Source organism: Filicampus tigris, chromosome 15 (genome assembly GCF_054856515.1).
Source record: "Filicampus tigris isolate MCC_2025a chromosome 15, RoL_Ftig_1.0, whole genome shotgun sequence".
NCBI lineage: Eukaryota > Metazoa > Chordata > Actinopteri > Syngnathiformes > Syngnathidae > Filicampus > Filicampus tigris.
Genome location: NC_141231.1, coordinates 9,574,887 through 9,594,640, shown reverse-complemented (window position 1 = coordinate 9,594,640; position 19,754 = coordinate 9,574,887). Strand labels below are relative to the sequence as shown.

The 19,754-nt window shown below is 41.6% G+C and overlaps 3 protein-coding genes across 4 annotated transcripts in view; 2 read left to right on the top strand and 1 right to left on the bottom strand.

Annotated features, from left to right (window-relative positions):
- Positions 1–19,754, top strand: part of LOC147135389 (keratin, type I cytoskeletal 18) — a 62,034-nt gene that overhangs the window by 200 nt on the left and 42,080 nt on the right. The window contains exons 2-3 of one of the 2 annotated variants that reach the window (XM_086053007.1): positions 455–513; positions 7,478–7,586. The gene's annotated coding sequence lies outside the window, so the exon portion shown is untranslated. Of the gene's footprint in view, positions 1–454; positions 514–7,477; positions 7,785–19,754 lie in introns of both variants that reach the window. The other variant, XM_086053006.1, reaches the window with a different exon arrangement.
- Positions 415–11,091, bottom strand: morn5 (MORN repeat containing 5). The gene is made up of 5 exons (XM_086053010.1): positions 10,761–11,091; positions 9,611–9,758; positions 7,684–7,795; positions 7,475–7,606; positions 415–544 (listed from the first exon to the last, which is right to left on the bottom strand). The coding sequence occupies exons 1-5, from the start codon at positions 10,805–10,807 to the stop codon at positions 441–443; spliced, it is 543 nt and encodes a 180-aa protein (XP_085909136.1). The 5' UTR covers positions 10,808–11,091; the 3' UTR covers positions 415–440.
- ndufa8 (NADH:ubiquinone oxidoreductase subunit A8) lies at positions 11,175–15,542 on the top strand. The gene is made up of 4 exons (XM_086053008.1): positions 11,175–11,376; positions 12,506–12,669; positions 14,036–14,201; positions 15,190–15,542. The coding sequence occupies exons 1-4, from the start codon at positions 11,332–11,334 to the stop codon at positions 15,325–15,327; spliced, it is 513 nt and encodes a 170-aa protein (XP_085909134.1). The 5' UTR covers positions 11,175–11,331; the 3' UTR covers positions 15,328–15,542.

Below are 19,754 nucleotides of genomic sequence, written 5' to 3'. Positions count from 1 at the left end.
GTTACCATGTTTGCTTGTTATTGCCATATACATCGTTTTGGGGGATTAAAGGATGATTATAGTTCCAAAGTTTTGTTTGAATTAAATTGGAGGTTCCACATTTTTCATCTTATAAGTCAAAGTCAACGTTTAGTCAGTGAGACAAGAAGGCTTTTCATTTGATATACTGTATAGCTAAGTCTAAAATTACGAATTTGTGTGTTTTATTCCATGGTCATTTACGTCAGCTGTATAGTGTTAGCTCAGCACAGTAGCAGCAGTTAATAGAAACTGAACCTCTTTAATTGGCTGGCAAGTGTAATGATAACATATACCACATCAGTTTTCAATATATTGTTTCATTTATTGTACTTAGAGACTTAAAACCAGAAAAAACAAACAAAACATGAACTTTACTATTACTGAAATATTATGTCTCAACAAGGGAATCTTTTTCATTTTTATTCCCCACTAGAAACACAGGAAGCCTCTTCTAGGAAGAAGTCAGGAATTGGATCCTCTGCTACTCGACAGGTTCGCACGATCCACTCATGTTCCGAGTCATCTGTTTGAAAAAAAAAAAAAAAAAGGTTTTCTTAATCATTAAATACAGTTGATATTTAATTTATAAAACATAGGATTTACGTTAATTAAACGTATACTTGAGATGTAGTATTTCTGGGGACATTTTTGCACATCTGATTGGATCACTGATATAAATCAGGTTTGATAATGATTTTCCCATGTAAGCTTAATTGCAGGAAATTCGGTTCTTTTCACATTATAAGCAAGTCACAGTTTTGCTCTATCGAGGACATGGCATGCATAAGGCATCCATCAAATTGTGAACACATTTATATCATGTGCCACAAGGAAAACTGTTTGCGACCGTTAAAACTCTTTGCAAATGTCTGGCGAACGTCTTTGCAACCTTTTGCAACCTTGAAGCCAGGGACCCTGATGAAAAAACATTTGGGCCATGCGCAAACACTCGCAAACTTTTCGTCACTCAGTGACATACAGGCTTAAGGGAACTGAAAAAGAAGCACAGCACAGAATCAAAACATGACACACACTTGCGCCAAAGCTGCTGTCTGTCACAGCTCATGCCCAGACACTCACAAGTCGATGTCAAACCCCCCCCCACCAGGCTTCTTAAAGGCACATACACCAAAATCGCTTTACACCACCTATGCCGCACAATAGACCCCCTTTAAGTTAGTGTAAAATTTAGTCTACTTTTTTGAAACCAAATTTGGAGATGCGCTGGAGGGTACGGCAGGAACGCCCATTGAAGCACAGTGCATCTACCAAATTCACAAACACGCTGAACTAGACCATTCCCCCGGCATGAAAATGACGACGCACCCATTTTTACACCAAAAGCAGACTTCTATTACCAAATTGGCCGATGACTCAGGGGCGTGGCAACTCAGTGCGCCGGAACGCCGAGACAGGCGCAACACAGCCCCAAACACGGTAGACTAAACTTGCCCTGGCCCATTTTTACACCGAGCACACATGCGCCAATCTACCAAAATTACACAGACGCTACAATATGTACAATATTTTCGTTACATTTCTATGCATTTTTGATTCCATTATGTTGTATGTTTACAATGTATTTAAAAAAATGTGTTTTAGTGAATTTAAATGTGTTTAAAGCATTTGCGGGGTTTAAAACAATTTTAAAAAAGACAGGTTTTTTTTCATGTGGTCTCTACATATCGTGGAGTTCAACATATAGCGGGCGTATCTGAAACGTATGCACCGCAATGGGCGGGGGTTCACTGTACACCAAATTAAGCACGGCGGGGCCTCTTGAAAATGTCTTCCGCTTGACCACCATTTAAATATCCATCGGCCTGTAAACTGAATCGTAATCACTCGCGGTGTGAAAGGAGGCATAATAGCGACTGAGCCGCAGAATTAAAAACGCAGGTCACTTTGTGTGTAAAAGGCAGCTTGAGCAGTGAAGTGCCATTCAGGTCGCTGGTAAATTTTGTCAAATCAAGATAAGCCTCACAATTAGGAGAAAATAACTTCTCACAGCCTCTTCAGACACCCGTAAACAATAACCCCTCACAAAATGGTCGGCCCCTTTTTTTTCCCTTTTTTTTTGTTTTCTGCCAAAGGAGGATTGCCAGAGGAGCAGATAATACTGCAGTTCGTCAATTGTTACGAGTGAAATGTGGAGCTAATTGCAGGGGAAGTCACCCTTCTCTGGAGCGCGCGCAGCTGCATGCACTTGAGCAGCGCACAGGCCTCACCCCTAAAGGTTGGAGCGCGCGTGGAGTTTGGGGGGGCTCCATTGTCGCGGGTTGCGGGGAGGAGCGGGGTGGGGGGGGGCAGATCCCGGTTGCCGACTGATTGTGTGTAATTTGGCAGCGACGGGCGTCAACGCTAACAGCCACTTCAAGCACAAAACTCCCTCAATCTTCTTCCTACCTGATCAGGAGGGAGACTGTGGGGGATTTGGGGTGGGCTTGGTCAATTGAACTTATCAGCAGCTGCAAACAGTTTCCGTCGGTCTTTGTGGCTATAAAACGTAATCATCGTGGCCTACATGTACCTCGTCACTGGGTCAAGAGGAGACCCCTAAAACCTGCATTAATGATGATTAGATTGACCCCTGTTCACATCCTCAGTAATAGCGCGCTCTTCAGATTGGATGGTGGCGATTTAAGTTGGCTTAAATTGAGGACACAGGTGGCTGGTAAATATATTCACAACATTTTTCTGCCTCACATTACCCAAGAACATACATGTTAGGTTCACTGAAGACTCTACATTGGCAAAAGTGAATTGGCTGGGTGACCGTATGTATGATGTGATCGGCTGGCGACCGGTCAAGGGTGTACCCCACCTTTTGCCCAAAGTCAGTGTGCATAGTCTCCGGCTCACCTGTGACATCAAGGATGAGCCGTAGAAAATGGATGCCATGCCTGCTAGCTATCACGGAATCATTCCATGTTGCATTTCCTGATATAGTTTTGATTGTGTTTGAAAGTGAGAGTAATACAGTTCCCTGCAAAAGTATTGGAGCGGAAAGGTCGATTCCTTTGTTTTTGTTGCGTATACTGAAGACATTTGGGTTTCAGATCGTAAAGACCATTATGAGACAAAAGTTCAGAACGCCAGCTTTTATTTCATGGTAATTACATCGAGATGTGTTCAAAAACTCAGGAAAGAGCACCGTTGGTTTGAACCCATGCACTTTTCAAGTGAGCAAAATAATTGGAACATGTGACTAATGGTTGTTTCTAGTAGCTCAGGTGTTGCCTTTGGATTGATTGCTTAAATATTAGGCAGTGCTTGTTTTGGGCTTTTGGTTTCACCTGTGATTTTCTGTTATGAAGACCTGTTGTTGATTTTTATTCAAAAAGCACAATACTTAGCATTTCATCGTCATTGTTATGTGAACATTTTGGACATGAAGGAAAATATTTTCTTGGAATTGTCTGATTTTGGACTGAAATTACTTCTTCCATTTAGATTTTTTTCAAATTGGCTTCTTAATTGCTCAATTTAGAATTAACGTCCTATATCCAATTACTAGCTTTAACCTGAAACCTCAACCAAAGAAACATCATTTTACTCAGTTCGCAATAAACAAAGATGTCTACCATTGCCTTTTAACTCATCATATCTTTTTGTGAAAACTGAACGTTAACACACGGTAAGAAACAGTACATGTACAAGTCATCTGTGCCCAATTCACTCGTATGATATAATCACACAACAAACCAGCATCTGGTTTGATACACATCTTAAAAATAATCATCCATGCGCAACCGCTCTTTGGATTAGACCCAAATGGTGTTTCATGTTCACAGATGTACAGTTTGCGCAGCCAGGGTTTCAAATATTCCACTTCTCAAGGCCCAGGTTGATGTTATCTGTCCGTGGAACACCTCAGCCCGACTAGGACAAAGGGAGGGCCTGTGGTTGAGTCACCAGAGGTGTTTTTGTTGGCACTGGAATGTTTTTCACAGTGGAGGCCTTTCAAAGGGAAGTGCTTATCCCAGAAACAGGAAAGTGCGCCAAACAATATGGTAGCCCTGCAGCTGCCTGCTATGTTGCTACTTGTTGCCAAAAGAGTCTGTAGACGTCTGTTTACAAATTAGCCTCAGCCTATGCATCATTCGTTTCAGAGCTTAAAAAAGGGAAGATAAAACAATAAAGGCATACATCATGGTCGTTCAAAATGACCATGAACATCAGTTAATATGCAGTATATGATGTTCATCTCACTATTCTGATTGCGACACCATTCGCCTGTCCTACCGTCCCACTACTAACTCATTAAAATTTAAACTAATCTGGTTCTACAACTGCATGCAGGCAATCTTTCACTATAATTGTCAACTAATTTAAATTCAGTGGTTTCATGCACTTCATCACCAGTTGAAGTCAGTGCTGCTGGTCACTGCCAAGTGACAAACACCAACAACCAATGTAAATATTTGCTGCTTGTTGCCAGCCACTCATCAGTTAATAAGTGCAGTGTGTTCTTGGAGGTGCGGAGTCAGTGGACCAGTTAGAATTGGCTGAACGGCGCTTCCTGCCAGGTTTCTGAAACCATATTTGCAGAGTAGTCTTGGGGTCTGAGGGGTCTGTTAAAAGGCACTTTGACATGTTGGCAAGAATAAAGTAGGGTCCAAACCTCTAATTTGCACTTCAATTCACACATATTTACGTCAAGAGAATCAGAGACTTTGAGCTGGCGCTCAGAGGGGTCCCTAACCAGGATTAATATAACAATTAATTTACAGACACAAATCTGTACCTTCTTCTATCTTCTGGGAGTAAATCACAATGTTTGCCTGATTAATTGAAAGTATCCAAAAATAGCGCAGTCAACTAGAGTCAATGGACTTCTGACAACAATCCCATTGTATCACAGCTTCACAGATGGCCATCTTACTTGTTATTGATTTTTGCAAATGAGATTTATGCATTTATCTTTACAATACCACAGTTTAAACCAAACTATTTATCTGTAATTCTTTTGGGGAAAAAAAAATCAGGGCTGCATCAGAATACACAGTACATTTGCTGTATATGATTTTTTTTTTACAGTCATACTCAATTGTATTTATAATTTCTTATGCACTTGTGGCTAGAAAGTAAAGCACGCAGTCTCTGTCGCTAAAATGCACTGGGGCAGTCAAGGAATTGGCCGATCATCATTGCCAACTGCGTCACAAAATATGAATCTGCTTCTTCTTGACAATCACACCATGTTTTTGTGGTTCAATCATTTTTTTAAAAAGTACATTTCAAGACATTGCGTGTGGAACCTCAAAACCTGATAAAGGGTCACACTGATTGATGTGTAGTGAAAAGTCAGCAACTGTAATCTCATTCGGCTGCGTGGCTTGGTGTGACCTATTCGTGGTCATCCTACCTGCTTGACTAAAGCTTCTGACCGACTGAACTAGGTCAACTAGGTCTGTGACTAGGTATTCATGAGAGTCAACTATAATTATATGCTATAATTAAGAATGAATAAACTCTTATTTCTTTGTTGTGAAATGTGGGAAAGCCAAGTTTCACAACAGCAAACCTTAAAATATTTTGTTGACAAACTTAAAATTTCGTGAAAGTGTGTTGCCTTGAAATTTTGAGTTCACCCAACTAGCTGGTCAAAGTACGTGTCATGTCAATTATTACATATTTAATTGGGAACCATCACCGATACAATTATAAACAAGCGAGTACCGCTAAGATTGGATGAATTGACTTGTGACTTGTTAACAGCCCAAATAATAGCTTGACTTGACTTTTGATTTTTGCCAGAGCCATTTGAGACTTGCTTAGAACTTGACGGTTAAAACTCGAGACTCACTTATGACTTGCACATGTGACTTTCTCCCACCTGGTACAGTACGTGTGGTCTCCTCTGAGAGTTGACTCCAAAAATAATCCATGACCTCTTGGGGAATATTGTCTGAAGATCCTATTGTTCTGCATCTTGGCACTGTGCCAGGCAAGAATGTTTGCCCATGTTGCCAACGGTAACTAAGGAGGCCAAGGCGTCTGTAAATTGAGTGAAGATTAGCCAGATCTAGCATCGAATTCATTCCGTTTTGTAGGGTAAATGTATCGGTAGGTGAGTTGCACCTTGTCCTACATCCACCAGTTAGAACAGCAACATGCACCCACTCCTTCCTCTTTCCTTACTGTGTTGAGATGTTTCCCTCATTGGATTAGGGGATTTTCTTCCCCGTGTCCCATCCTCATTGCATCCTGGACGGGAAGCCATGAGGCAATAAATCCCAAGTTTACATGCACTCTGACAAATGCCCCTACACTTCCTCGGGTTGGAAAATAAATCCATACAGGATACAGGAGCATTTTTCTAAAAAAAGAAAAAAAAAAACTGTTGGGCAAGACAAGCGGGTGTGTATAATACACTTGCAATCTCTTCAGAAAAGACACTGCTGAAAAAAGTGTCGAGGACAATGCGACTGGAGTGGACGGATCATTTTTGGAGTTGACTCTCAGGAGACCAAATATACTGAACTTCTGGTACAGCGCCTGCTATACTCTACCTAATAGTGACACGCAGGAATCGTGCGTGAAAATAAAAAGATGCTGTCAAGGGCCGCACTCCTTCTCAACAGTCGTTCCCGTCATACCACTTCTGACACTATTCAGCTGTCCCAAAAGTCCACTTGACACAATTCACCTGTCCAACTATTCCACTTCTGACACAATTTGTCCTTCCACTATCACACCTCTGTGACTGTTCAGCTTTCGCATCACCCCTCTTCCGATATCATTGCCACATCCCACTTCTGACATTTTTCACTTCTCACATTCCACTTTTGACAATATTTGTCTTTCCCGCCACGCCACATCTGACACCTATCCAACACGCTGCACTTCTGATATCTTTTGTCACCAAGATCTGTGGGTCGGGGAAGTTTAAATTGAGAACATTCCTCTGCAGAGATAATACGGCTATCGTACACTGACTACATTGCTGCAAAATTTCAGATAAAATTAAGTGTTTGACATTGTTTTCAAGAAAAGTTCTTTCATGCATTTGAGTAGATGAATGACTTCAAGCAGAAGTCAACCCAAATATATTTTTTTCAAGAATATGTTCTATGCAAGCCCACTAGTTGATATAGGGCATTCTGATCAATATTGCGTTTGTGGAATAAGAGTTAATGCACTCGTTTTTAGCCATCTCTGGGGGCGGCCATTTTGTCTTCTGTCGATTGAAAATGACATCACAACTGCTCACAACGACCAATGACTGCTCAGATTCAGAGAACAGGTCAGCTGTGATTGGTCGACAAAAGACAAAATGGCCGCCCCCAGAGATGGCTAAAAATGAGTGCATTTGCTGCTTAACTTATACTCCATAAACGCAAAATGAATCAGAATGCCATGTTTCTACTTGTGGGCCTGCTGGGAACATATTCTTGATAAAAATATGTTTGGGTTGACTTCACTTTTATTTGTGTCATTTTTGTCTCACCAGCCCTTCTGAGGAAAGCACCATCATATGAAGTGATAATTCGAGTAGCGGGGTCATAGAAACCATCTCCACAGTCATAACAGCCTTCAGGAATGACACGTGGAGGATGCAGGTCTGTAAGCTGGGATTCACCTTCATGAAAAATACGCACGAAAAACAACATGACATCACTCAATTTTAATGGTTGATCAAATGACAATAATGGGAACCTGCTGGTCGGAGGCCATGGCATCTCTCGGTGTAGAAGCGTCTGTCTTGGCCGTTGCAGTAATCCCAATCCTTCTCTTGGTACGGCAGCCCGTCAGCACAGGTGAATGATCCCTTTTGGTTTTTGTGTTCAAGAAATCGCGGTGAAAGACAAATAATGAAAACTTCTTATAGATGAGCATTTATTTGATAAAACTGTTTGAGATGCACATCTGCGTTTGACGTGGAAAAACAGCAACATCTCTTCAAAACAATGTGGAAAAACCGCACTGTTTAGTGCAGTCACTGGGCCTATTTGTTAGTGCCAACCAAAACTGTTACAATTGAGACCCTGGGGGTTACGTGCTAACCCAGAAACAATTTAAGAAAACATTTAAGCCGCTGTTTTTCAAATGTCACTCTTAAATGCTTTAAGCAGCACACAGGAATGTCCATTTTTCCATCCTTGTTTTTGGTTCGAGGCAGAGATGGATATTCCAATCCACACGGATCGACTCTAATGGGGGACAATGGCATTTGCCATCTGGTAAACAATTGATGTCTACAGTATGTGTGTGCGTGTGTTTGTATGTTTGTGGAAAGAGACAATAACTCGTAAGAGAGAAAAAAAAAACATTGTTGGGGAATGTTGTTTATTAGAAACAGCTACTTTGCTACATAAACAATGCAATCAAAAAAATGCATTACATCTGTTTTTACATGGAAAACAGAGAAAATAGGACTGCTTAAATTGATGGCATTCATTTGTACCCAATCCAAATTCATTGAGATTACAATGGTTATCTTATTTAATTAGATTTTCTTTTGTTGGGAGGCTGGAAATCTTAAATGCAAGACATGAGCAAAGTTGGATGACTTTCCCAGATCAATTCTCATTTGTCAGATCGAGGGGTGACTCTGTTTTAGGGGCAGTGACCCATCTAGATCCAACAGGTGGCGGTGTATATCGGATTTAACATTCAATATAGAGTACAGGGTTAGTTGTAAAAGAAATATACAGTCAGGAAATACTTTTTTTCCAGTCTATAAACTCTGCCTAGCAACAAGTGGCCCACCCAATTAAGAGTCATGACTAGGAAAATTCAAGCAAATTTTTGATATATGTTGCTCCATGTACAAGGGGTGGGCAAAGTATGGCTTGCGGTCCACACAGAGCCCACTCCATTCATTAATTGGTCCCACTGAGCATTTATACTATCACAAGTCTTGTAATATGTGTTGCATTAATTCAGCCATTTTTTAAAACTGGTTAATTAAAATGTATTTTCTCACTTTTATTTATTTTATATTCATTTTGAGTAAAACCATATACTGTACTTCATTAAATAATTGGTAAATTGTAATAAAATGTATTTTGAATAATTTAAAAATTAGCATGGAATTTAGATATATCCTAAATTGTTTTATGGTTAAAGCAAAATATTTCATGTATTTTACATTCATATACAAATGACAGAAATCTGAGAGTAGTTACTGTTGAGAGGCTGAAATTTGCATTATGGGAGGACTTTTATTTGTGTGATTAATAACATTAAATAGTTTTGTTTTGATCTTTTTCATGTAAAATGCCCTTGGTCAGACTAAAGCTGCATTGCTTATCCCAGGTTCAATGTGTTGCCGTTTGGGCTTAGTGTAGTTGCATCAATGCAGGTGCAGGGAAGTCTTGGCTGAGTTTAGTCACGGTTCACCGTGACTATCATTTGAAGTGACCCTCATCTGAATTGATGATAATAATTGCAATGATTGCTGCTGTAAATGCACGTGAGCAGGACAGAATGCACCTTTGTCAAGTATGACACAGAGAAACCTAATAGCCGCTACAAGAATGCTGAGTGATTAGTATAACATGTAGCAGATGTAATATTAAGTATAACCGATGTGAAACAGATAGACTAGATGTGTGCATACAAACACAAAAGAACCACACACCTGCGTCGCAATGCCGTTCTCCCAGGTGGCCTCGTATTTACTTCCATTTGGAAAGTGGAGCACCCCTCCACCATGGAACATCCCATCTTTCATCTCCCCTATGTACTTAGTCTCTGACGGGAAGGTGTACTCCCCTTCTCCTTCCATCCTGAGAAGACAATAGACCACCATGATGTCAATGTTCTTATACCCTGCATACATATGTATAAATCTGAATTATTTATGCACGAATCCTGAAATCTATTGATTAGGGGTGTGCAATTCCGGTCCTCGAGGGCCGGTATCCTGCATGTTTTCTATGTCTCCCTGCTGCAACACACCAGAATTGCAGACCTGAGCATTTGTGATGTCATTTTCAGTCAACAGAAGTGACAACCTGGCTGCCCCCTGAGATGGCTAAAAAGGGGTGGATTTTGCTACTTAACTCATATTCCACTAAAGCAATATAAATCAGAATGCCGTGTTTCAACTAGTGGGCCTGCATAGAACATATTCTTAGAAAAAAACTGTTTGGGTTGATTTCCTCCTGGGGCGGCACGGTGGTCGACTGGTTAGCACGTCCGCCTCACAGTTCAGAGGTCGTGGGTTCGATCCCGGCCCCGGCCTCCCTGTGTGGAGTTTGCATGTTCTCCCCGTGCCTGCGTGGGTTTTCTCCGGGTACTCCGGTTTCCTCCCACATTCCAAAAACATGCACGGTAGGTCGATTGGACACTCTAAATTGCCCCTAGGTGTGATTGCGAGTGCGGATGTTTGTCTCTGTGTGCCCTGCGATTGGCTGGCAACCAATTCAGGGTGTCCCATGCCTACTGCCCGAAGACAGCTGGGATAGGCTCCAGAAACGCCCCGCGACCCTTACGAGGATACGTGGTATCGATATCGATTTCCTCCTTAAGGGAGTGTCAATTATTCCTCAGGCTCGGTCCCTAGCCCCTGCTGATAAAGGGTATGCACTGTATGTCCAGGAACAACAATGCATGCATCACTTGTAGATATAGAAAACATAATTGAAAAATATACAAATAAAACATAGAGGATAAATTAATATAAACAAAATAGAAAATAAATCTGCTGCTATCTATGATAACAGTTTCAGCATTCACGCATTGGTCATTGCTATTAAACGGATGAAATTAATACAGCTTGTACTTACCTGCTATTTAGAGTAGGCCCTTTATAACTGCTTCCGGTGAGCTCCATTTTTTTCTTATCTTCTCTTTCAATGAGCAGTCTCCTCAGAAGTTATTTCCCTCTCAGGTTACTATGACAGGTAGAAATGTTCTCTCCCAAAAAACAGCCACACATGAATATCGTCGCATTGACGTGCAAGTAACGGTCAAACGTTCAACTGTTTTAAAGCGTGACCATGTTACCATGGCAACAGATACACGGAGAAATCCCGTATTGTCAAATGATTCATGAACATATCGCAATGTGATATTTTATGCTGTTCAAACATTTTTATTAAGAAAATGTACATAAACTCGCGAGTTCGATCAAAGTCAGAAAAAACTTTTTTTTTAAATACGCAGATCAACAGTGCGCATGCGTGTTCTAGTCGTGTCGTTTGTCTTACGTCATCCACACGCGCCTCCAAGTTGACGAGAAAACTGACCTTCTCCTCTGGCCTCGTCGCTGGTCCTGAGCCAGACGAGGGAGACCTTCAAAGTTTTGCCCGCTTCTCCGGTTTCTCCGCGTGTACTTTGTTACACACGCATGCAGCCATGCCGCTGGAAGTCCCTAGTTTGCAGGAGCTGAACGTCGATGAGGTGAGCAGCGGTGATGAACCTGAAATTATACCCAATCTAAGAAGCTAGCGTATTAGCTATCACGCTAACACCGGTCGCTAACTGTTTGTCGTTTTACGGAATCTACAAAATTGTATTGTATTGTATTGTATTGTATCAGCCGCATGACATTGAGGCAGCATATTGCACGATTTTTTGTCTTGAAGCTAATGTGAGCGACGTCTGAGCTATCTGTTTGCACAGTAAACAGCACAACAACAGTAAAGTTAATTTAAATCGTCTGCATTATTAGCACTCAACAATATCTGTTTAGTTGTCTGCTATATAGATCATTTCTGTCAATATCAGCAACGTTAAAAGACACGTAGAACTTGTCCTTGAAAGTCTGGTGTTAGACGCTTGAACATCAGTTACCAAACTCTCAACCAAGATACGGTTAAATTTTGATGGACATAGTCAGACATGTATTCATTTCACATGAAAGCGGTTCAGATGCTGGATGGATGTTTTTTGTTTAATTGTGGTTGTGGTTTGCAGTGGCCTTGAGCTGCAGTGTATCATACCGATAGCAGTTTCTAATGTTTCGACGCCACTGGTGTTGATATACAAGGTGAAAACTATTTGCAGCAGCTCGTAAGTATGATACAGTGCATTTATACACCATTGGAAACAACAACCGTAATAATAAACATTGCTGAATTAAAACCACAGATTGTAAAGACCACTCCTTCTATCCATCTGTCTTTCTTTTGTTTCTTTAAATTAAAAATATATAATGTTTCTGTTGGCGGATATTTTAAAATGTTTTTCTGATTATGAATTCTGAGTAACGGCTTTATCGTATAAACGTTACAAGTTCAGACGCTTCCTCGTGCTATTGAACGTGAGTGTCCAAACCTTTCACTGGAGCAGTATATTGCAATGGCTACTTTCAGTAAAAAAATTAAGTAAGATTAGTTGCTGCATCAGGGCAACACTGTGTTATAGTGGTTAGTACGTATGCCTCACAATACTGCTAATAGTTCGAATCCCGTCTACAGTCTTGCCTTACTTGTGTGGGTCTTCTCAGGCCTCCTCACACGTTCTGACAACATACATGTAAGGTTAATTGAATATTATTGTAAGTGTGAAATTTTGTACGCCCGACCAGATCAATGTGTCATCTGCGGTGCTGAAGGCGGCTGCTCACCACTATGGCTCCCAGTGTGACAAACCCAACAAAGAGTTCATGCTCTGCCGCTGGGAGGAAAAGGACCCTCGCAAGTGTCTCGAAGAAGGGAGGAAAGTCAACGAGTGTGCACTTAACTTCTTCAGGTACAACACGTTAATACTAGTAAATTCTAGACAAGATTGCGCTTAGAGACTAGTCTTAAGTTCTTAACGAATAATTGGTCACCTTCAAGAGAAAATGGCTGGTTAGAGATGTATTTTCAAACAAACATTTAAATATGATGCTGTGCAGATTTCTTGCTAGTTATAACCACTTGCATCTCATGAAAGCCAATTAAAACAAAAAATCTAAACTTGCAAAGTCTTGATAAAAACTTTAAAATAAAATAAAAGCATTATACTGAGAGCCATTTCTCGTAGTCATTGGAAACAGCTCTCAGCAGAATGCCAAGAGTCGTTAGTAAGGATTCTCATACAGCTAAATGACACCATCAGAAATGATATTGGTTACCTTATTTGGCTACATGAGCATCCTCAAAAAAACATTCAGGACTAACTACATTTGCAAAAAATATTTAAGTTATAAACAACTAATCACTTTAACCCCCCTTTTTATGCTATTTTCTTTAAAACATTTTTCCTTCGGCGCTTCTCCCCACCGTTTGCCTGTTTGGTCACATAAGAATGTGTAATGACCAAAAACGCTGCCAGAAAGTAGGGCAGAACCATTTTTAAAAGAAATCTAATTGCAACCCCCACCTCTAATAATGAGATTGTGATTAAATAAGTGATTTATTTTCACTGCCCTCTTCCCGTGTTTTTTTTTTTAACAAACACAAACAATAAATGCATCTGTATTACAACAAACAATATCAGATTTATTATATGTGCATTATTTTATATTGTTATTATGACATAGTTTATTTATCTAGTTCAGTTAGAATTGTCAACTTACTAAACACTTTGACCTGCAGACTTTTTAGCGTTCACTACGGCAACTCAAGTCATATAAGTAAGTCACATAAATCCGATTACAACAATAATGCAAGCAAATTTGGCTTCACTTAATGTTTTATGTTTCGTGAAACAATGATGTCAACATATGGACTGCACTTCATAGGCACTGAATTTATCTAGACACTGAATAAATAAAATTAATACTGTATTCCTACAGAGCAACTGAAATTGCAAATTACAGCCTTTGCGATTTGAAAATTGCATTCTACTACTTTGCGATATTAATTTTAATTTGATAAAATGTTCAGCCCTATCAGAAAACTAGTAAGATGACTGTAAATCCCCCAAATGTTGTTGGTTTCACTGAGCAAGTGGGCATAAAGCATCTAAAAGCCTCCCATGTTCTGATTAGTTGGACAGATCAATTCAAAATGGAGCGCTGGTAAACAGTCATTGATTTATGTTTTGTCAATGAGTGTAATCATCTGTTTTCGCCACTAGTTCAGTGAGAGTTGACACCTATTTTCCAATGTTGTTCAATTGTCCCTGTCAGGCAAATCAAAGGGAACTGCGCAGAGTCATTCACTGAGTACTGGACCTGTCTGGACTATTCCAATTTGACCGAGCTGCGCCGTTGCCGCAAGCAACAGCAAGCCTTCGACAACTGCGTCCTTGACAAGCTGGGTTGGGAGCGACCTGAGTTGGGAGATCTGTCGAAGGTGAGCCTCGTTAGCGAGCGCTTCCGTTTGATGGCTCCCGTTTGTGTTGATTAGAGGAGCCTCTGATTGCAAGTACCTAACTGTACATTTCACAAATCATGCCTTTTTCCCCACCTCTCTCCACTCAAACTTTTCCCTTGTCAGTCAGCTATTGTTCTCACCTCTTAACGGAGCTGAGGTGGACAGACAGCTAACTTGTGATTACTGTGACGCTCCTGGCTCACTTTCAGCAGTTGTTCAGAAACTTGACATAGAAATACCGAATTGTGGTAGTGAGAACAAATACATTTCGTTTGCCATAACGCCATAATTGTATAATGTGTCAACTAAGGCCTCCTTTAAAGGGGAAGGGAACCCAAACATATTTTTTTCATGAATGTGTTCTATGCAGGCCCACTAGTTGGAACAGGGCATTTTGATTAATGTTGAGTTCATGGAATATAGGAAAATCCCCCCCCTTTTTTAGCCATCTCAGGGGGCGGCCATTTTGTCACTTCTGTTGACTAAAAATGACATCACAACTATTCAGGGCTCAGGTAGCGACCAATCACCTGTTTTCTGAAGCTGGCCATGATTGGTCGTTATCGGAGCCCTGAGCAACTTTGATGTCATTTTCAGTCGACAAAAGTGGTGGGCCCGCTGAGACGACTAAAAACAAGTAGATTTTGCTGCTTAACTCATATTCCACAAACCCAATATTAATCAAAATGCCTTGTTTTCACTAGTGGGTCTGCATAGAACATATTCTTGAAAAAATATGTTTGGGTTACGCCAGGATGCCAAGAATAAGTATCACGCACTTTTCAGTCTTGGTAAAACTGCTCAGTACCATTCTCGTTATGTCTTTATGATGTAGAGGTGGTCAACGTTTTCTGAAAGGGCAACTTTAACGTTTTTAGGTCCTCAGAGGCCCGCGGTTTAGGCATTTGAATGAGCGCAAATGTTGGCCGTTTAAACCAGTTGATGGTGTGCTTTCTTTATTTTCTAGGTGACCAAGGTTTCAACCTCGAGACCCCTACCTGAGAACCCCTACCACTCTCGCCCGCGCCCCGAGCCCAACCCGACCATCGAGGGTAAACTAGAGCCTTCTAAATATGGCAGCAGGTTGTTCTTTTGGACCTGGTGAGGTGACAGGCTCTGGACAAAAGCAGCCAGGACTGTGAAATGTGCTGATACCAGCATTTTGGTCCAAAAAGTTGCTTTTGCGCAGAGCATCACTGTCTTCATAAAATATATTTTGATGAGCGGAAGGTTGCATGATTCATACAGCTTTCCTGTCCCCTTCTGTAAATGTCACGAGTGAACATTGTTGTCACATAATAAAGAAATAAATTAAGAGGTTTTTTTTTTCTTTTCTTTTTGTCTCAAAGCCGCTTATGGGTGGTTGCGCGTCACTGTTTATGCACATCTGCACTTTGTCCAAGCATGTGCTGTCAGCCTGATTGAGGGCCGGGTTGAAGGTCAAGCCTTGAGGTGACTACCTGCAGCCACAGAGAGCTGCTTCTGCTTCCTTCTTTTCTCCCAGCGCGCTTCCTGCTGCCTGACCCGGACGGGACGCAGTGTCAAAAGGAGCACTTAGGAGATGCGCAGAAAGCGTGTTTGTGTCGCGAGCTCACGTGCACAGACACGCGAGTACGCAGTGACCTCCAAATGGGACGGGAAGAGAAGCCAATTGAAAGTCTCGCTGTCCCGACGAACAGATGTGAGCAAAACTGGATTTTTAATTTTTTTTTTTTTACCCTCTCCAAGTTTCAGTTCTAAGGGAGGTCTTTCGTAAGCTAGTAGTCATCAGTTAGGTTAAGTCTTTAACCTCTGCCATGTTCTTGATTTCTACAGGGAACAATAGCAATCCGCCAATTGGCAGCTCAACACACAAGGCTCACAGGTGTTTACTTGGAGATGTCTCTTTAAAGCAGACTGCTCAAGGCTCAGCACTAACGCAGCAATAGTCCATCAGAAGATCAAAATAAACACCCAGATACTTGTTGCTTTGTAAATATTGAAGTTTTTTTCGAATGACACCTTATATTAATACAAACCCTAAATTTCCAGATAAAGTGGAGCACAATCCATTTTGGAACTCCGGTTGACCTTTTGCATTTGGAAAGAATTTCTTCCATTCGAAATAACGCAAGGGCAGCGCCGTGCAGTACTGGTTAGCACATTTGCTTCAAATATTCAGTTAACGTGTTCTCCCAGGTTAATTGAATACTCTAAATCAGGGGTCACCAACTCTGGTACTCGAGGGCCCCTTATCCTGCATATTCTAGATGCCTCCTTCCTCCAACACACAAATGATCCGGATCGTTATCAAGGTTCTGCACAGCTTGCTGATGAGCTGACATTTGATTCATTTGTGTTGGTGGAAGGAAAATTTAAAACATGGTTGGCGGTCAGTCCATACCAGCGTGTTACCCAAAGTCAGCTAGGATAGGCTCCACCTCACCCATGACCCTAATGAGAACAAGCACTCCAGAAAATTGATGGATGGGTGGGTTGGGAGAATCTGAAGGTTCTGAACTTCTGTTTCAGTGCCAGTGTCATATTGAGTAGAGAAATGATGCCAAGCGATGCTCTATGTGTTTTAACAGTTCCTTCAAGATTAAACGTCTCAGCAACCAATTCCAAACAATTGATTGATTCCTACCACCCAGTTAGGGGCGTTTGACTTAAGACTCCACGTGACTGAAGAAGAAATCCCCCTTCCAAGGTGTGGTCTGGATCAACGGCGTGCACGGGAAATGTCTGACAGAACCTCTTCTGACCTGAACGGAGAGGGAGAAAGGGGGGAAGGGAAGAGTGAATCCAAAGAGGAAAGGAGGTGTGGATTAGAGGGAAGCACAGAGCAGAAGGGGGCAAGGCGCAGTGGAGGAGGTAAAAAGGGCGAGGGGGGGCGGGGGATGCTTGTATGAGTGATCAACATCCAAGTAAAAAGGGGAAGCGGGCGAAAAGTGAGATGCGGTAGACGCAAGCTGGGGGTATGACTTAAGTTGAAAGCGCGGGGAGGGAGAGGTGGGACGCAGGGGGGTCTCTGAGCATGTTCGGTGGCTGGCCAAGAGGCCCCCGGGGCTCGTGGCAGGGCCTCGCCTCCATGCGACTTGCAGGAAGCGGCGGGTCATCGTTGTTTGACACGGCAACGCCACAGGAAACGCGCTCTGGCACAGGAAAGAAATACAATACGGGGCTTTCACAAAGCAACAGCCCGCCTGGGAGCTGGACACGCTAAAATACTCAAACGACCTGGCTGCTTTGTAACACGCCTGTCAATATTCCCGATGTCTCCTGTCACAGTGGACGCAATTAAATGAATGTTTGGATTGGTGATGTGCACCAAACAGTGCAGGGTGGCAGATGTCTTAAATTTTCTGCAAATGGATAGAGTTGAAACGGGCAGCTCATCTTTCAGCATCCATAACGTTAAGAGCCCCCAATGTGGGTACACTTGAGATGGACCCTAAAATGGAGGCGTGTTTTATGTTTACAGTCCTTGCCATTTCTCCCTGTGATCTTGTACTGAGTGCTACTTTCATGTCCCCTCGCATTTGGCTTTGAACCGCCATGCAAGTTGTTGCTTTATGCGTCAAAACGCACCCACCGGCCACAACTGCCACTCCTGCAACAACAATCCCCCCACTCACGTGGAAAAGACGAGGAGGAGGATGGCTGAAATGTAGCAGACATGGTTATATTATGCAAGGTTTTATTTATTTCTGCATCTTTCAAGTCTGTTAAACTATATGGTTCAAGCTCGGATGAGGTGGCTGGAGTCCTGTTCCAGAGAATTACCACTTTCCATGTATTGAATGTTTATCAGTCTTTTTGGGAGAATTTTTATGGTGTTATTGCTTCAGGGGGCGGCCTTTTTGCCACTTGCTGTCGACTGGATATGAAATCACAGTTGCTCAGGTAATGATCACTTGCGAATGTCACATGACTAAACTCAGCAAAACAGGTGCTCCTTCTATTCTTGCTTATGAATGATTGAGCCTTTCGGGGATGCTCCTTTTCTTCCCAATCATGGCACATGCCTGTTTCCAATTAACCAAATCATCCGTGGGATGTTCCCAACAGGTGTTTTTTGAGGGTTGCACATTTTTTCCCAGCCCTGTGTTGCGCTTGTGCCCGTTTTTTGGGAACGTGTTACAGACATCTTATTCAAAATGAAAATATTTGCGATATCCGCTCAATCATGTAAACGGGTTATTCAGAATGTTTCAGCAATTGGAATTTTGACCTTAAGCCGAATATTAACTGCATGTAAACGTAGCCATTATGGTGCTGGGGACAAAATGGAGGAGGCGGCACGGGTGTCGTAAAGTCGAGACGTCGCAGGTTGCGTACGTTGTAATTTGAGGACATCTGTACTGCTATTTCCATTTATTCTAATGAGGAAAGTTGATTTTGAGGTACAATTGTTTTATTCAGGAGCGTGGTCAAATGAACACGGATGTTTGAAAATTATGGAATCGTGATAGAATTGGGCTGGATTGGGTTTTCGGACCACAAATGGATGTGCAAACTTGGTCCAAAATGTAATGTCATCATTTTCCTTGTCACAGTTTTTGTCAATGAATTGGTTTAAAAAAAAAAAAGAAAAAGAAGAAAAGCAGAGTAATTTCCATCTCTTTACTCACAAAGACTTGACAAAAAAGGCAAAAAAGGTTGATTGGTTTGATTTGTTTTAATCTTTTTTAAATCAGAGATGCAAGTAAGCCTTTCCGGATGAATTTTTTGTGTCAATTGCGAAACTCCCCTTGTTTTTACTCTACCACATCAGTTTTTAAAAATGATATAGGATGTAGTATAATTATGGATTAAGGGGTAGGTTCAGCAGCAGGTGGATTTTTTTTCCCCCGATACGTGTTGGTTATAAATTACAACGTATTGCGCAAGCTTTTATAGGTCAAAATTAAAAACAAAAAATGAAAATATCTCAAAAACCTGATGTGCTAGAGAAAAGAAGACATTTTTTCAATCATGTCAAAAATACATTTGCTTTTGGGCAATGTTATTATTTTGATCTGATGATATAATCGTTGCACCTGTACTCTTTTTACACAGTAGAATCTCACACCCAAACAGTGCCACTATGGTAACCTGCACTGGTGACTGAGTGACAACCACGACTCGTGTTTTGCATTCCAGGCAGACACGCTCGGCAGACGCTCTATCGCGCTACAGTTTCGCCAAACACCTTTGAATGCTTCGCTTAAGAAAACACCGAGCCCACATTGGCGACTGCGTGCGTCGGGTGGTTGGTTGGCTGGTTAAAAACAAGACGGAGCAGGAGGGCACTCGTATGCTGCACAGCAGCTACGCTCGGTCACACGTTAATGAAGGCTTCCCACACAGCCTTGCCAAAAAAAAAAAAAAACATGGCTCATGTCTTAATGCTGTGATAATTTCACGCTAATGCTTATAAGGTTCATAAAATCCGCTCATGCTTTTATTGAACTTTATTGCATTTTCACTCGATGGGTTTGTGTCAGGTGAGCCATCACTTTTGTCACTTCAAATACATGAGATTGGTTGAGGTTTTAGTCCTGCTGTCAC